The sequence below is a fragment of the Trachypithecus francoisi genome, unplaced genomic scaffold, assembly GCF_009764315.1.
Source record: "Trachypithecus francoisi isolate TF-2019V2 unplaced genomic scaffold, Tfra_2.0 Lachesis_group19, whole genome shotgun sequence".
NCBI lineage: Eukaryota > Metazoa > Chordata > Mammalia > Primates > Cercopithecidae > Trachypithecus > Trachypithecus francoisi.
The window spans coordinates 47,294,834-47,310,913 of record NW_022681464.1 but is presented as its reverse complement, the minus strand read 5'-3'; the positions used below and the strand labels follow the sequence as shown (position 1 = coordinate 47,310,913).

At 43.0% G+C, this 16,080-nt stretch overlaps 1 protein-coding gene across 6 annotated transcripts in view; it reads right to left on the bottom strand.

The window, feature by feature from the left end:
• CEP192 (centrosomal protein 192) overlaps positions 1-16,080 on the bottom strand; it is a 179,220-nt gene that overhangs the window by 34,436 nt on the left and 128,704 nt on the right. For 3 of the 6 annotated variants that reach the window (XM_033178417.1, XM_033178421.1, XM_033178420.1), the window contains 5 exons: positions 13,576-13,695; positions 13,030-13,151; positions 10,206-10,332; positions 9,354-9,412; positions 2,925-3,348 (listed from right to left, as the gene is read on the bottom strand). In XM_033178417.1, the coding sequence (XP_033034308.1) occupies positions 3,210-3,348; positions 9,354-9,412; positions 10,206-10,332; positions 13,030-13,151; positions 13,576-13,695 (567 nt within the window). In that variant the 3' untranslated portion in view covers positions 2,925-3,209. Of the gene's footprint in view, positions 1-2,852; positions 3,349-9,353; positions 9,413-10,205; positions 10,336-13,029; positions 13,152-13,575; positions 13,696-16,080 lie in introns of those variants that run through there. The other 3 variants (XM_033178418.1, XM_033178416.1, XM_033178415.1) reach the window with 2 other exon arrangements.

Genomic DNA, 16,080 nt, shown 5'->3' with positions numbered 1-16,080 from the left:
AATATGTCCTGGAGACGCGTAAGAAACCGGTAAGAAATCTTGGGGCAAAGGTGGAGGCTCTCTCGAGAAGAGTGTTTACTGGGAGTGGGGAGAAACAGCTGGGCATCTGCAGCAGGGTGGTGAGCAGCCAGCCTCCCAGAACAGGAGAGTGTGGCAAATGCACCAGAGCCACTGGGCGGTCAGTCACACTCCTGTAGGCCACACGAGGCTGTCCAGGTGCTGAGGATGCGTGTGCGCAGGGTCGGCCAGGTGTCCTGTCATGCAGACCTTACATTCCACAGGAGGGAGGGCAAACAAGTAGGAACACATGCGGCGGACACGAAGGCCACCCACAACGGGCGGTGCGATGCACAGAGGAGGAGCTTGCCTTGGATGGGGCAGGAGAGCCTCTCTGAGAAGCGGAGCTGGCCACACCAAAGCCTGGGGAAGAACCTGAGACGTGAGCACTGAGCTGGCTGGAAGAGCAGGGAGGCCACTCAGCTGGAGCTCAGGGGGATGGCAGTGGCCAGGGGTGAGGACCTCCAAACCACAAGGACGAATCTGGGCTTTATGCCATGTACAGGTGACTGTCCTCACATATGAGCAGGGAACCGAGGCTCTGGTTTACCTCTTTCAAAAGATAACCCTGTCTTCTGTGGAGAGAAGGATCTGGAGCTAAGAGCAAGCAGGTGGTCTGGTGAGGAGATGACTGCAGCGGCCACAGAGATGACTGAGTGAGGCTGCTGTGGCCAGCGCTGAGACGGATGGATGAGGGTTTGTTAGAGGCACAATTTAGAGGGAGCGATGTGAGGGCTTGAGGGTGAGGAAATGGGCTGGTAGAATGAGGAAAGCAAGGTGAAGCCCGTGAGGCAGGGAGAGAATCGGAAGTTTGAGCCGCCTACATGACAACCAAATGGAAGCATCTGGCTGGACCCACGAGTCTGGAGCTCAGAGGAGAGGTGGAGACTGAAGACATCAGTGTGGGAAGGGACGGGGAAGAACGGAGACAGATTTCAGATAGGAGGCTTGCTAAAGCCACGCTTCTGCAACGACCTTGCCTGGGCACTGCTCTCACGCTGGCAGCTGTCTTGAAGACAGCGTAGTCTGCATTTGCTTTAGGAGTGGTGACTGGTTGCACAAATCATTTGTCCATACCCACCTGCTCTTCAAACGCCAAGCATCATGTTTCCAAATCACGGAGGCATAGGACAAACTGCAGATCCCTAAAAGTCACTTTTAAAGAAGAGTCACCTTTGGCCAGGCACAGTGGCTCACGCCTGTAATCCCAGCACTTTGGGAGGCAGAGGCGGGCAGATTACCTGAGGTCAGGAATTTGAGGCCAGCCTGGCCAACATGGCGAAACCCTGTCTCTACTAAAAACACAAAAATTAGCTGGCATAGTGGTGGGCGCCTGTAATCCCAGCTACTCGGGAGGCTGAGACAGGAGAATCACTTGACCTCCAGGTGGAGGTCATAGTGAGCCGAGATTGTGCCACTGCACTCCAGCCTGGACGACAGAGCTAAACTCTGTCTTAAAATAAATAAATAAATAAGAGTCACCTTTATAGTTTTGTCGTTTAACCCTGTTTTTTGACCTTCTGAGTATAAATTGAAAGGCAAAGTACCAGTTGCACAGAATTGAAACTATTATGACTGCTATGAACTGACCTTGGCAAACACTTAAAAGACCATGGCAAACAGTCTTAAAACACAATAGCACGGTTTTAAAACTTTTAAGGCTGAATGTTGTTCAATAAGCACAAATTCAAGTGTGAGGTCATCCCATATTTCATGCACAAAATCTAGAAGTCAAGCAGTATCAGTAAAAGTACCACCTGTTTAACTTGTGAAAAAAAATGTTTTTACAAATTTGATTTCTAAGCAAACATTACTCAGCAAAAGTGAGTGAAGTGGAAAAAGGGAAAAGGGATCTGTTTTTCTCCCAAGCTCACAGTCATTACTCGTAAACTGGAATTGGTTTAAGTCTTCCGGCCAGCTTTCTACAAGCCCCGAGGTCTTTCTACTCCACATAATATCCAACTGTGATCATCCCGGAGCAACTACACAAATCTGGGATTTTGTTGCTTCAAAGTCAAAGGCAATGAGCTGGGGCTCAGAAAGCTTCATCAGGAGACTCTCTAATAATGGTGAGAAGAGCAATTAATAACTACGTTCCTCCTGGGTAAAACCGTGTCACTGGCTGGGCGCAGTGGCTCATGCCTGTAATCCCAGCATTTTGGGAGGCCAGGACGGGCAGATCACAAGGTCAGGAGATCGAGACCATCCTGGCTAATATGGTGAAACCCCGTCTCTACTAAAAATACAAGAAATTAGCCGGGCGTGGTGGCGGGCGCCTGTAGTCCCAGCTACTTGGGAGGCTGAGGCAGGAGAACGGCATGAACCCGGGAGGCGGAGCCTGCAGTGAGCTGAGATTGCGTCACTGCACTCCAGCCTGGGGGACAGAGTGTGACTCCGTCTCAAAAAAAAAGACAAAAACAAAATCCGTGTCACCGCCTCGACCTCAAGCCTACCATAGACAGCTCTCGGGGCCTGCTGTTTCCCTCCCTGTGTCCCACTGGAACCTACCCCATCTGTACCAGCTTCTGCAGCAGTTGTCCTGTCTAGCTTTACATACAGTATGTGAGGTCAGAGGAGATGTAAACACCCAAGGTACCAACGTGGGAACCTCTTCACTGTGTTTGCACAGACTATGAAGGCTTCCCCTCTCGGTAAAATAACCAGCTGCTTGAAAAGCAAATTGTCCTTTCTACTCTGGGCAACTGGCTAAAAGTGGAACAGAGAAGGAATTTCTTAGGAGAAAGGAAACTGTGCGATGGAGGATAAAAATCACAGAACAGACACAGAAGCTTGAAAATAATTAACAGAATAAAGTGATATTTAATTTCTGTATGACATTATAGAAAAAGACAAGCTAACTGAAAAACTTCTGGATATACATTAAAATATATTCCATATTTATTCAGAATATCATAATCAGTGCAAACAGAGAACTCTCTTCTCACCTGTAAAAGTTAAGTATAATACTGTAGGCTAGATACATGATATTTCAGACAAGTCTTCAGTATTAGCTTGTAAAAAAAAAAATCTACAATTATAGATATCCAATTTATCATACAAAATATATATACAAAAGCATAATTGTAGTGTGGAAAGATAAAGTTAACAAAATACAACTTATGTAATTTACTTTACACAAAAATGTATTCTAGTTAATTTTTTCCAAGAGCTTCACCAATTAGTCGAATAGCAATACTCTTGCCTTCATCTGTTTGAATGACAAGCAAAGCTTCAAATTTGCCTGCGGACTTCGGTTTGAACTGCACGGGCATGTTGATGTAATGCTGGGCTCTGGAAAGAGAGAGGCACATGACAGCGGCATGTTGTGATAGTACCCGCAACCCTGTCCCAGGCAGCACAGCAGCACAGCACCTGGCTCGGGTGTTGACGAAAGAGCTCGGTCAAGCCACATTAAGCTTAAATGTATTTATAGTTTCTTTGATGCTATTATTTAATGAGAAAATGACACAAAGGAGAGAAAAATCTAAAATTGGATTAAAACAGTATTACATACATATATATTCCTGGCTATCCAGTAACTACTAATATATAAAAACGAAAATATATAGTCTAAACTATCATATATACAGCTTTATATTCTGCCTGCAAAAACCATCTACCTAAGAAAGGGTTCGGGAAGACCCTAATTGCTCGTTTTACTCAGTCCAGATAGCATATTGTACTGGAAAGATTAAAACAACTTGTCCCAACCCCATCATTAATGGGCTGTGCAGGTTTTGCTCTAAAATTCATATGAAACCTTTTTTTTTTTTTTGAGACGGAGTTTCACTCCTGACGCCCAGGCTGGGGTGCAATGGCACCCTACTTCAGCCTCCCGGGTTCAAGCAATTCTCCTGCCTCAGCCTCCTAAGTAGCCGGGATTACAGGCGCCCGCCACCGCGCCCAGCTAACGTTTGTGTTTTTAGTAGAGGCGGGGTTTCACCATGTCGGCCAGGCTGATCTCAAACTCCTGGCCTAAAGTGATCCGCCCACCTTTGTCTCCCAAAATGCTAGGATTACAGGCGTGAGCCACCAGGCCTGGCTCAAAACTTTCATCAAAAATATTCTAGAAACGTTACTTTCAGATTACAGTACATAGAGACAGGTAATGAGTGCCCTATGGTTAAAAATAGTATTCTGGGGGGTTTTTGTCCCTAAAACTATGTCCTAAGAGCTTCAAAATACGCCTCAAAATATGCAATTTAACAAGTTATTCACAGTGTATTACACACAGCCATGTGATGTCATCAACCTCAAGGCTCAGCTGTTTTTAAGTGGACGTTCCGAGCTCAGGGGAAGGTACTTCACCCCTTAGTCTTGTCTCAGAGCTGTGGGTTTTAAAGCCTGGCGACCAGAAGTGATGGACGTTTTGGTTTCCAGCATCTCTCCTGAAAAACCCAGCAGTGTTGGCTCTTGGGTGCACAAGAGTACACCGGGCACGAGGTTTAGAAAACAGCTTCAGTATTTCAAAGCCTTTTCCTGGATATAACTGATAATACAGATAACGTATGTTCTTAAATATATCTATATAGCACAAAGGTGTGTATGTATACATATCTCTCTCTATTTTTATTTAAAGGCTGGGTGATTTTTCCCCAACGCATTACACTTGTTTTACCATGTCAAAGATAACGTACCTTTTAAAAAAAACTAACCTGGTCCATGGCATTAGCTACAATTTTCTGTTTCATGTTGGTGGTCAATACTTGGATATATATAGTATCATTTGCCTATTTAAGAGGCATTATAACTTATGAATTACTAAAAATAATAAAGTATCCCAAAACAAATCTCTGGAAGAGCTCATTATTAACAAATTTCATCACAGAATATAGAACTGTTCTATATCAAACTGAAAATTTAAGTCTATTGTGATTAAAATATATCATCTGCTTTAGATTTACAGATACACTGAATAAACTGGAATGCAATTTAGAAAGAACCACAACATTTAATACAGCTATAGAACACTCCCAGCAAGATGGAAATACTTTAAAAAGTACTTTGTAGTACTATTATTAAAAACTAATTTAATCTACACACACACACACACACACACACACACACACACACGGGAAAAGGTAGCAGGAAAGTCCTCTGAATCCAGTGGGGAGGTCTAGTTCAGATCTTCTCTCTAGCTATGATGGATTTATCCGCAAAGGCACGCAGAGCAGAAACACATCAAGGGAGCAGAGAGGCCATCAGGCTGTGCACACTCAACCCCCAACTCCCTGCAGGCCCTGTCTACATGGAAAGGGCTTAGTGGAACCTACAAATTCTAGCAACTACACTTCTTTCTTTTCTTGCAAAACATTTTTTTTTTCAGATGGATTCTCGCTCTGTCGCCCAAGCCGGAGTGCAGTGGCGCAATCTCAGCTCACTGCAACCTGTTTCCCTGGTTCAAGCCAATCTCCTGACTCAACCTCCTGAGTAGCTGGGACTACAGGCATACGTCACCAGGCCCAGTTACTTTTTTTTTCTTTTTGAGACGGAGTCTCGCTCTGTCACCAGGCTGGAGTGCAGTGGCCGGATCTCAGCTCACAGCAAGCTCCGCCTCCCGGGTTCACGCCATTCTCCTGCCTCAGCCTCCCGAGTAGCTGGGACTACAGGCGCCCGCCACCTCGCCCGGCTAATTTTTTGTATTTTTTAGTAGAGACGGGGTTTCACCGGGTTAGCCAGGATGGTCTCGATCTCCTGACCTCGTGATCCGCCCGTCTCGGCCTCCCAAAGTGCTTGGATTACAGGCTTGAGCCACCGCGCCCGGCCCATACACATGATTTTCTTACTCATACTTTACCAAATTTACAATGAGCTGCTATTAAAGCTATTGCTGAAATCGATACTATTATGCATTTACCCTATAGTCCCATAGTGATAGTATCGATGAAGATTTTCTGGAAACTCACCATAATCAGAATAACTTAAGTGTCTGCCACTAATAAAGTATAAAATTATTTCATTCAAATTTATCTTCAAAGCATCAAAGTTTAAAAAGATTTAAATATGTTCAGAGTACAAACTATGCACCTTGCGATACTATTTTAAATGCTAACTTAATTGAACTGTCCAAATTTTGCTTAATTTAAAAATAGTTTCTCATGTTTCTAAGTTCCTTCTGATGCCATTAACATGACACAGGCTGCACAGGAACGCAGTGCTGTAATTTATGACTCTTAATTTCAGGCACTGGAATGGCAAGTCTACAAGTTCACGTCCACAAAAATGTCTACTTTTACATGACCAGCAAGGAACACATTTCGTATCTCAAAAGTGGTTTATAGAAAACAAGTTGAAGCTAAGCAAAATGTCATCTCATTTATAAATTTGAGCTTCTCATTAAAAATGTTCTAGGCATCTTTCAAAAATCCCCTTGTCTGATTCCCACTCGGCTGGTCTTGTCCCTACACTCCATGTCAGAAATAGACTCCGCCATCTGTAGCACTATTGTGATGAAATAGGTTTAGGTTCTTTCTCTGCAAAGAGTCAAATCTGAATTGGCCCACAAATTTTGGCAGAAAAGCAATTCTTTAAAAAAAAATCTGTGAAGGCAAATTAAGCAAAGAATATAACATCAAAAAAGAATTTGAAATGACGACGTATTCAATGGAAGTTGGAAAATGAATGTTTAACTGCAGGAAAGTTTTGACTGCCTCATACCTACCCATAAAATGGAGAACAGTGACATAAAGCTGCGATTTAACAAGTTATTTTAAATAATGATGCTTTATGAAAACTACAGATGAGGATGGGGTATATGTAAATATTCTTTTTTTAAAGTTGGTACTATTCAAGATAATTTTTTTTTTTTTTTTGAGACGCAGTCTCGCTCTGTCACCCAGACTGGAGTGCAGTGGCCGGATCTCAACTCATTGCAAGCTCCGCCTCCCAGGTTTACGCCATTCTCCTGCCTCAGCCTCCCGAGTAGCTGGGACTACAGGCGCCTGCCACCTCGCCCGGCTAGTTTTTTTGTATTTTTTAGTAGGGACGGGGTTTCACCGTGTTAGCCAGGATGGTCTCGATCTCCTGACCTCGTGATCCGCCCCTCTCGGCCTCCCAAAGTGCTGGGATTACAGGCTTGAGCCACCGCGCCCGGCCTATTCAAGATGATTTTTTAAATGAAACTTTGTTTAGAAGCTTTGAAAAATATTTTATTTATTTATTTATTTTTGAGACAGAGTTTCACTCTTGTTGCCCAGGCTGGAGTACAGTGGCGTGATCTCAGCTCACTACAACAACCGCCTCCCAGGTTCAAGAGATTCTCCCACCTCAGCCACCCAAGTAGCTGGGATTACAGGCGCCTCCCACCATGTGTGGCTAATTTTTGTAGTTTTAGTGGAGATGGGGTTTCATTATGTTGGCCAGGCTGGTCCAAACTCCTGACCTCACGTGATCCGCCTGCCTCGGCCTCCCAAAGTGCTGGGATTACAGGTGTGAGCAACTGCACCTGGCCTAAAAAAATATTTTTTAAGGTAAGAAGAGCTCCTTGAAATAAAAATCTAAAGTCCTTCCAGTTTGTGACAGATGACGGATGCCAGTTTTTACAGAAGTATTCCATTGATCCACTGCATGTTTAAAAACATACCCTGCAAAACATTTGGCTGGTGAAGATGTGGGATGTGAACCAATCTGAGGAAGGAGAATGAATAATGCAGTTACGATAAAATTTGAGTTTAGATAATAATAGTGTTCAGGATAAATTATTCAGTATCTATTTGTATTCAGTTACTAAAAATAGTTACAACAATTAGAAATTTAAATGATCTTTTTCTGAATAAACTAATTGCCTCTGCAGTCGTGTTACCATGTATGTTAGTAGTTCCAACCTATTATTACACACACTAGAGCATCACTCACTAGTCTCAAATCAATTGGGGCAGCGTACAATAACTGGAGAGATCCACAGACTACTATGAGAGGAGAACTTGGAGAACAGAAGTCGGAAAACTTGGATTTGGCTGATTTTTAAACTTGGGCCTTTCTCTTCTATGTAGTTGTCATAGGGATTAAATGAAGACACACTGATAATAAAATGAGGTTCTATCAAAATCTGTAGAGTGAGTGTTGATGCATCCTGCCAGCCAAGGTCACCTACAGGGGAGATTTGATGATGATCATGATGATGATGATGATGATGAAGATATTGACAATGACACCTGCTATGTCTGGGCATTATTACCACATCTCTTATATTCCTCACAATTCTATGCTGTCAGTAGCTAGCACTGGCATCCCCATTTTACAAATAAGGAAATTGAGGCCAAAGAGTTTATCAAGTTTATGATAATTTTTAGATGTATTCATTGTTGAATTTTCAGTACTAAAATCTATAGTTTGTGCCTTTAGGTCAGTCTCCTGGGAGCGAAAGGAAGGGTTTAGCCCTCAAGCATATTAAAATATTTTACAGTCCACAGAAGGAAGAGGTGGTGTGAGAGATAAAAGAATAAAAAGAAAGAGTAAGGTAGAAGGAACAGTCTTCAATCAAGCCATCTTTCCAGTATCCAAGGCTGCGAGTGGAGCTTCAGTGGTACAGCACCACTGGTCTTAGTAAGTGAATAAATGGCAGGCCTAGAATGTTTGCAGAGTGGTCCAAATTTTCACAGAATAGAACATGTTTCTGGAATAGTCTCCTGATGCTAAAATGAGAGACTTTACAATAATTAAAGGACTTAAGGATTCAGAGATGAAATTAAAATTATTCTTCAGCATTAAGTCCAACACAACCCTACTATTAAGTCCTAAATAACGACAACCCAGTTCGAGAGTTCAACCTAAACGTGCATCATATAGAAAAGAAAATTAGCAAGGATGATAAGAAAATGAGGCCCTGATTAAGAATAGTAAGCGGTGTCTGAAGAATGACAATTGAAAAACACCACAATAAAAGTTTTCCCAATTAACCTGGAAAGGTTTTTGTCCCAATTAATGAAAATCTAAGTCCTCGACTCTTAGCATACCAGTGAAAATAACATTTGAAACAGGAATTACTCTAAAAGTCAATCTTAAGATGATTACAGCTCTAAGATTTATGTGGCTGCAAATCCTGGGTGGGAGGAGTCACACCAGCCCAAATGCTGCGCCCTGCGGCACCGCTAAGTGCACCATGGACAGTCAGGAGCTGTCCCCCTGCAGGCTCCTTTTCTCTGCTTCTACTTGCGAAGACTCATTTGATTAATGCTGTTCGGTGCTGGTAAGGAATCTGGAGGACCTGCAGCAGAGGAGACCTCACAAGCCCCAACTCCCAAGAAACGAAAGTCCTGCATTGCTGATGAGAACACTGCGATCTGCGATAAACTTACCTCAGAGAGTACTTGGAATGTCTGACGTAGAATGGCTCTCTGGGACTCAAAAACTTCAGCTGGAATTTAACAGAAAACACTTTATAAAGTTATGAAAATTAGATCTTCTAGCATATAGAAGCATACCACGCATTTATTTATTACAGATACATTTCGTAAATTTAGGTGTTGCCACAAAATTAGGTAGGACAACAAATGCTAAGGCAATGAAAGCATATTTAAGAAAATTTCAACATGAATTTAATCTAGTTTTAACTAAAGTAAAGGCTGTCCAGAAATATGTGTGTACAGAAGAAAAAGAAAAAGTTAAAAATTAAAATATAAAAACAAATTTTTGGTTTTTAAGTAAAGGGTTATAAACTCCCAGTGGGTTTATTTTCAAATACAATATTAAGGAATTCTGGGGGGGATGGGAGCAGGGTCTTGCTCTGTCACCCTGGCTGAAGTGCAGTGGCACAATCATGGCTCACTGCAGCCTCACCCTTCCAGGCTAATGCGATCCTCTCATCTCAGCCCCCACCCAAGTAGCTGGGACTACAGGTACGTGCCACCATGCCCTGATAATTTTTTTTTTTTGGTAGAGATGGAGTCTTACTATATTGCCCAGGTTGGTCTCAAACTCCTGGTCTCAAACAATCCCCCTGCCTTGGCCTCCCAAAGTCCTGAATTACAGGTGTGAGTCACTGCACCTGGCCTTATAATTGCATTTTTAAAAGTTACCTCATTACTACAACTTAAATATAGTCTATAGAATCATCAGGAAAATGCTTGTTAGAATCATCAGGAAAATGTTTGTTACCCGAGTTGAATGCATTTATTTTTCCAAAACCCATACTAATATTTCCAACTTACTGAGTGTGTAATAAAAGAATTGTTTCGCAGATTGACTTTGAGTGTCCGTGATTCCCCAACACTAGTAGGCAGGAACCTGTACACATCCTCTGGGGCATAAACTCCACGAGCAGTCACATCAAGCTGCCTGCTTTGGAAACAGATGTAAAAGTTAAGAATTTGAAATCCACAGTAACTTAAACTATTTTCATATATTAAAATTATGTAGTATTGCATTAATTTGTGTTTTTCCTGGCGATTTATTTTCAAATATAAGTTTTGTAATGACAACTTATCTAATTTATGTGAAGAAGATGCCAGCAGGAATCCTCTCACAAAGTGTGCGGGATAGGCCTCACTCTCCTCACAGCCCGTGTCTCTACCTGCCAGAAGCCCAGTTTGTGTGAAGGTGGCCCTTTAACTCAGTTCACTTCACCTGGCCCCTCACGCCGCAGGACCGACTGTACCTTTAACTCAGTTCACTTCACCTGGCCCCTCACGCCGCAGGACCGACTGTACCTTTAACTCAGTTCGCTTCACCTGGCCCCTCACGCTGCAGGACCGACTGTACCTTTAACTCAGTTCACTTCACCTGGCCCCTCACGCCGCAGGACCGACTGTACCTTTAACTCAGTTTGCTTCACCTGGCCCCTCACGCCGCAGGACCAACTGTACCTCACTATCACAGGAACACAGGCTGCTCCAAGCGCCTGATGCAGGTATGGCCTCCAGACAATGTTTGCTGGCGGCGCCACTGGCTCTTGCCTGGGCTTCCTGAACCCTGCACATCTGCCTCCCCTTTCTCCGGCCACTCCCGGGTCACCGCAGGCTCCCCTCCACCCCCAACTCTCTGCGCATCGGACCTTCCCCTCACACCTAGCTTGGCAACCCCCACCAGCCCTATCTATTCAGTCACTACACAATGGTCCCTCAGGATAGCTCAAACACCTTCAGTCTCCACAAATACAAAAATGAACTTGTGATTTTTGTCCTCAAACCTGATCCTCCACTTGTGTTTGCTGAATGGTATCCGGGAGCCGACCTTCTCACAGCCATCACCCTTCATCCAGTCCATCGCAGAGGCCCTCCTATCTCCAGTCTGCCCGTTCTCTTCCTATTCCTTGACACTATTTTACTCCTGGACTCCTTTAAAATAGCCCTTCCTTACCTTCATCCCATCAGTCATACCACAGCCAGGGGATTGTCCTATACACGCACACCTGATCATGTCACTCCTCCTATACACGCACACCTGATCATGTCACTCCTCCTATACACGCACACCTGATCATGTCACTCCCGGCTTTCCAGCTCTCCAGAAGAGCAACCACCTCCCAGGCCCAGCTCTGGCCTTGCCGCCCCCCACCTCCCCTCTCACACTGAACTTCTCCCACCCTCCTCACCTAGGCCATTTCCACTCATCCTCCTCAACTTAAATGTCCCCTTTCAGGCAAGTCCTTCCCAGGTTTCACAGACCAAGCTGCCTCCATAACTTCTCCCTGTTTCTTGTTTGTTTCCCCCCAGCCGGTGTGAGCTGTGGGCTGGCGAGGCTGTGTCTCCAGAAGGGAGATGTGGAGGCGCTGGGCTCGGAGAGCAAGAGAGAAGTGAGGCATAAGAGCCCAGAGGGAGTGTGCCAAGAACACGCATTCTTTAAAGGACTCTAATTTCTTCCAAATGCATTATTGGCTCCCAAAAAGTAAATGACTAAATTTATATTAAATTCAGCAGATATTTAACATATATTGTCTTTCCAGGCATCTTCCTCAAGAACCTAATTAGACCTAATTACTAATTAAGGATTGTAAGAAATATTTTCATTAGGTATAATACTAAATAATATTCTCATTAAAGCTATATATGCGGCTGGTGTAAGTTTTACATTTTAAAGCTTTTTAAGAATCTACTTTCTTTTTTTCTTTTTTTTTTTTTTTTGAGACGGAGTCTTGCTCTGTTGCCCAGGCTGGAGTGCAGTGGCCGGATCTCAGCTCACTGCAAGCTCCGCCTCCCGGGTTCCCGCCATTCTCCTGTCTCAGCCTCCCGAGTAGCTGGGACTACAGGCGCCCCCACCTCGCCCGGCTAGTTTTTTGTATTTTTTAGTAGAGACGGGGTTTCACCGTGTTAGCCAGGACGGTCTCGATCTCCTGACCTCGTGATCCGCCCGTCTCAGCCTCCCAAAGTGCTGGGATTACAGGCTTGAGCCACCGCGCCCGGCCAAGAATCTACTTTCATATGCTGTTTATGGGAACATAAAACGGTACAACTACTTAGGGAAAACTATTTGGCAGTTTATTTTAAAGTTCAACACATGGTTATCATGTGACCCGGCAATTTTGGGTAAAATTAGGTATTTTTACTCAAAAGAAATGAAAATGTATGTCATCTTCAGAAATGCACACAGAATAATGTTCACAGCACCTTAATTCATAATAGTTCCAAATTATAAGACATCCAAAAGTCAACAGGAAAATGAATAAATTGTGATATGTTCATTTAATGGAATACCAAACAATAAAAAGAAATGAACTATAGGTACATTCAATAACATGAATGAATTCTTAAAAATAGAATGTGGAGAAAAAGAAGCCAGACACAAAGAAGAGATACATTCATATGTATATATGTGAAGTTCAAACAAAACGAATCTATGATGACAGAAATCAGAACAGGACAAATCTTGACTGCAAAGGGACAGGTAAGAAATTTCTGGGCGAGAGGAATATTCTGTATCGTGGTTGGAGTGCTGGTAACGCATGTGAACTCAGGTAAAGTCATCAAGCATTGTACTGACTCTATTCCTCAATAAAGTACTGGTAAAGAACTCGTAAGAATGACAAAAACAACATACTCAGGTATGCGAGCAGAAGCCTCTGACACAGCTTGTCTTCGGGGCTTAACTAAATGATCTATTTTAATGAGGGAATCCGTGGAAAGGTGTGCGTTTTCAGGCTCCTTTTCTGCTTCGATGCTCTGTACAGAAAAATCACAGGATAAGGGAGAAGAAATAAAAACTAAGAAAATATATGGACATTTACTTATTTGAATTCTACCATTTCCTTTAAAAATTTTTAAAAGGAGATTTAAGGTTTTTAAATCCCCTAAATTGCAAGCTCTGTACTCTATACTGCCTGGTTCCTCTCTCTCATGTGCCCATGTGCATGCATGATGCACACGTACACAGAGCTTCTTACATAACTAAGTCAAACATGGGTTTCATGGGCTGTACGAACAATACAGCCAACTCAGACCTCAAACATGCCAATTAACACAGACAAACAAGAAAATTAGGATTATGGGACTATATTCTGCATTTTCAGGTCAACTTTTCTTGTTAATTTCCTTTCTGTTTTTAAAATACACATAATGATTTACATAAATTGAGTGTACTACTCACCTGTCCAGAGAGCTGGAATCTCGAAGTGTGTTTCATGTGAGGCTCCTTAAGAGGGTGACATTCAACATCCCAAAACTGGGCATAATCCCCTCTACCTCTGGGCAAAAATGTGATGGAGACCTACAAAATACAAACAGAAGAGAAACTGAGACACTGATCATTCAACACAGTGGCAGCTAGATTACCAGCTCAAAGACTTGGTATGAAAAAAATTAAAGGAACAAATGCTTTTGCACTGCCTAGTTTTCCCACTAATTGAAAGAATTTGAACAATTTCATTTCTAACGGGTTACTATACCAGATCCAAAACACATTTTTGCTTAAGGCTTTATATGACATATTCCTTAAAATGTACAATAAATGCTTTACTGTGGGGGGGACATGTTATCAGAAGGCACTAAAGCTGTCAAGTACAACACCTACACGAGGAAGGTCCAACCACAGACGCGCAATTGTCTTCCCTCGCATGCTTACGGAACCCTCTGCTGGCCAAGCAGTACCAGGACGAAGGCCTCACAGTGGCTGGGAGCTGTGGAGGACGGACAACAGGGAGGGGGGCGGCGGCTACAGGAGGCAGAACAAGACAAGCACCAGACACTCCACAGTGGCAGCTTGCATTATGATTAGCTTCCAAATGTCAGTAACAGCCAGTGACCCTGGGCACATAGCTCAGTGATAAACACACCCTGCATGTGTACAACCTGTAAAAAGCTCAATCATGGGACAATTGTAACGTTTAAAACAGCATTTGATAACAGTTACCAATATTAAGAGCCTTAGCTTTATCAAATAATTTAGTGTTGATAATACTGATCACTTAACAATCAATCAGTTAACAATGAATCAGGTTAACAATGAATCAGTATTTCTGAGTCTGGATTTAAACATTAAAACATGTAAGTGGCCTAATTTCTGCCCATGCAGAACCTTAAACGTAATAACCCAGTCAGCCTGAGCTCAAGGCTTTTGAGAGCCTGGAGGCAAAAGTAGGTCTGGTCAGGGAGAGGAGAGCATCTGACTAGAGAATTACACCACTATGGACTTGGACTCTGAGAAGATGAAGGAAGGAAAGAGTAAAACCAAAGGAAAGGGTAAAAACCACCACTGGTCACTATGGGACTACAAACCCCTAACTATACCCCTTCAAATACCAAAAACCCAAGAGAACAGAGGAGGGGAACACCAGCATCACTGCATGTTACACCCTAGGCACATACTGGGAACTCTAACACTCAGTATCTCAGCTAATCCCCTGGCAAGCACACTCCACTTTCTCTCCGGAGATTTGCATATCCTAGACATTTCACGTAAACAGAATCACACATCTGGAGGCTTCTGTGACTGGCTTCTCTCACTTAGCACAATGTTTTCAAGGTTCATCCATCTGGATATAGCATGTACCAGTAACTCCATTCCTTTTCACTGCCAAATAATGTTTCATTTTACAGATATACCAGATTTTGTTTATCGATCCATCAGACATTTGGGTGGTTCCCACTTTTTTGTCTACTACGAATAACACTATTGTGAACACGCTTTTGTTTGAAAATCTGCTTCAACTTTTCTAGTGTATATCCAGAGGTGGAACTGCTGGGTCATACAGTAATTCTATGTTTGGCTTATTGAGAAACTGCCCAATTATTTTCCACAGCGGCTGTACCATTTCACATTCCCTCCAGCAATGCATGAGGGTTCCAATTTCCCCACATCCTCACCAACACTTGTTATTTTCTGTTTTTCTAAAATTCACAGCCATCTTAAGAAGGTGTTAAGTGATATTTTACTTCTCGTTTTGATTGCATTTTGCTAATGACTAGGAATTCTAAGCATCTTCTTGCATGTTTATTGATCACTTGTATGTTTTCTTTGGGAAATGTCTATTCAAATCCTCTGCTCATTTAAAAAATTGGGCTATTTGTCTTTTTACTGGGTTGTAAGAGTTCTTCACATATTCTGGATACAAGTCCTTTGTCAAAAATATCATTTGCGGCCGGGCGCGGTGGCTCAAGCCTGTAATCCCAGCACTTTGGGAGGCCGAGGCGGGCGGATCACCAGGTCAGGAGATCGAGACCCTCCTGGCTAACACGGTGAAACCCTGTCTCTACTAAAAATACAAAAAACTAGCCGGGCGCGGTGGCGGGCGCCTGTAGTCCCAGCTACTCGGAGGCTGAGGCGGGAGAATGGCGGGAACCCGGGAGGCGGAGCTTGCAGTGAGCCGAGATCACGCCACTGCACTCCAGCCTGGGCGACAGAGCGAGACTCCGTTTCAAAAAAAAAAAAAAAAAAAAATCATTTGCAAATTTTTGTCCCTATTCTGTGTCTTTCATAGTCTTGATGGTTTTGTTTGAAGCACAAATGTTTTTGATTTTGATAATTAATCTATTTTCTCTTTTGTGGCTTGTGCTTTACTGGTGTCAAATCTAAGAAACCAATGCTTAACCTAAGGTCAAGAAGATTTATTCCTATGTTGTCTTTCAGAGGTTTTATAGCTTTAGGTCTAATGTT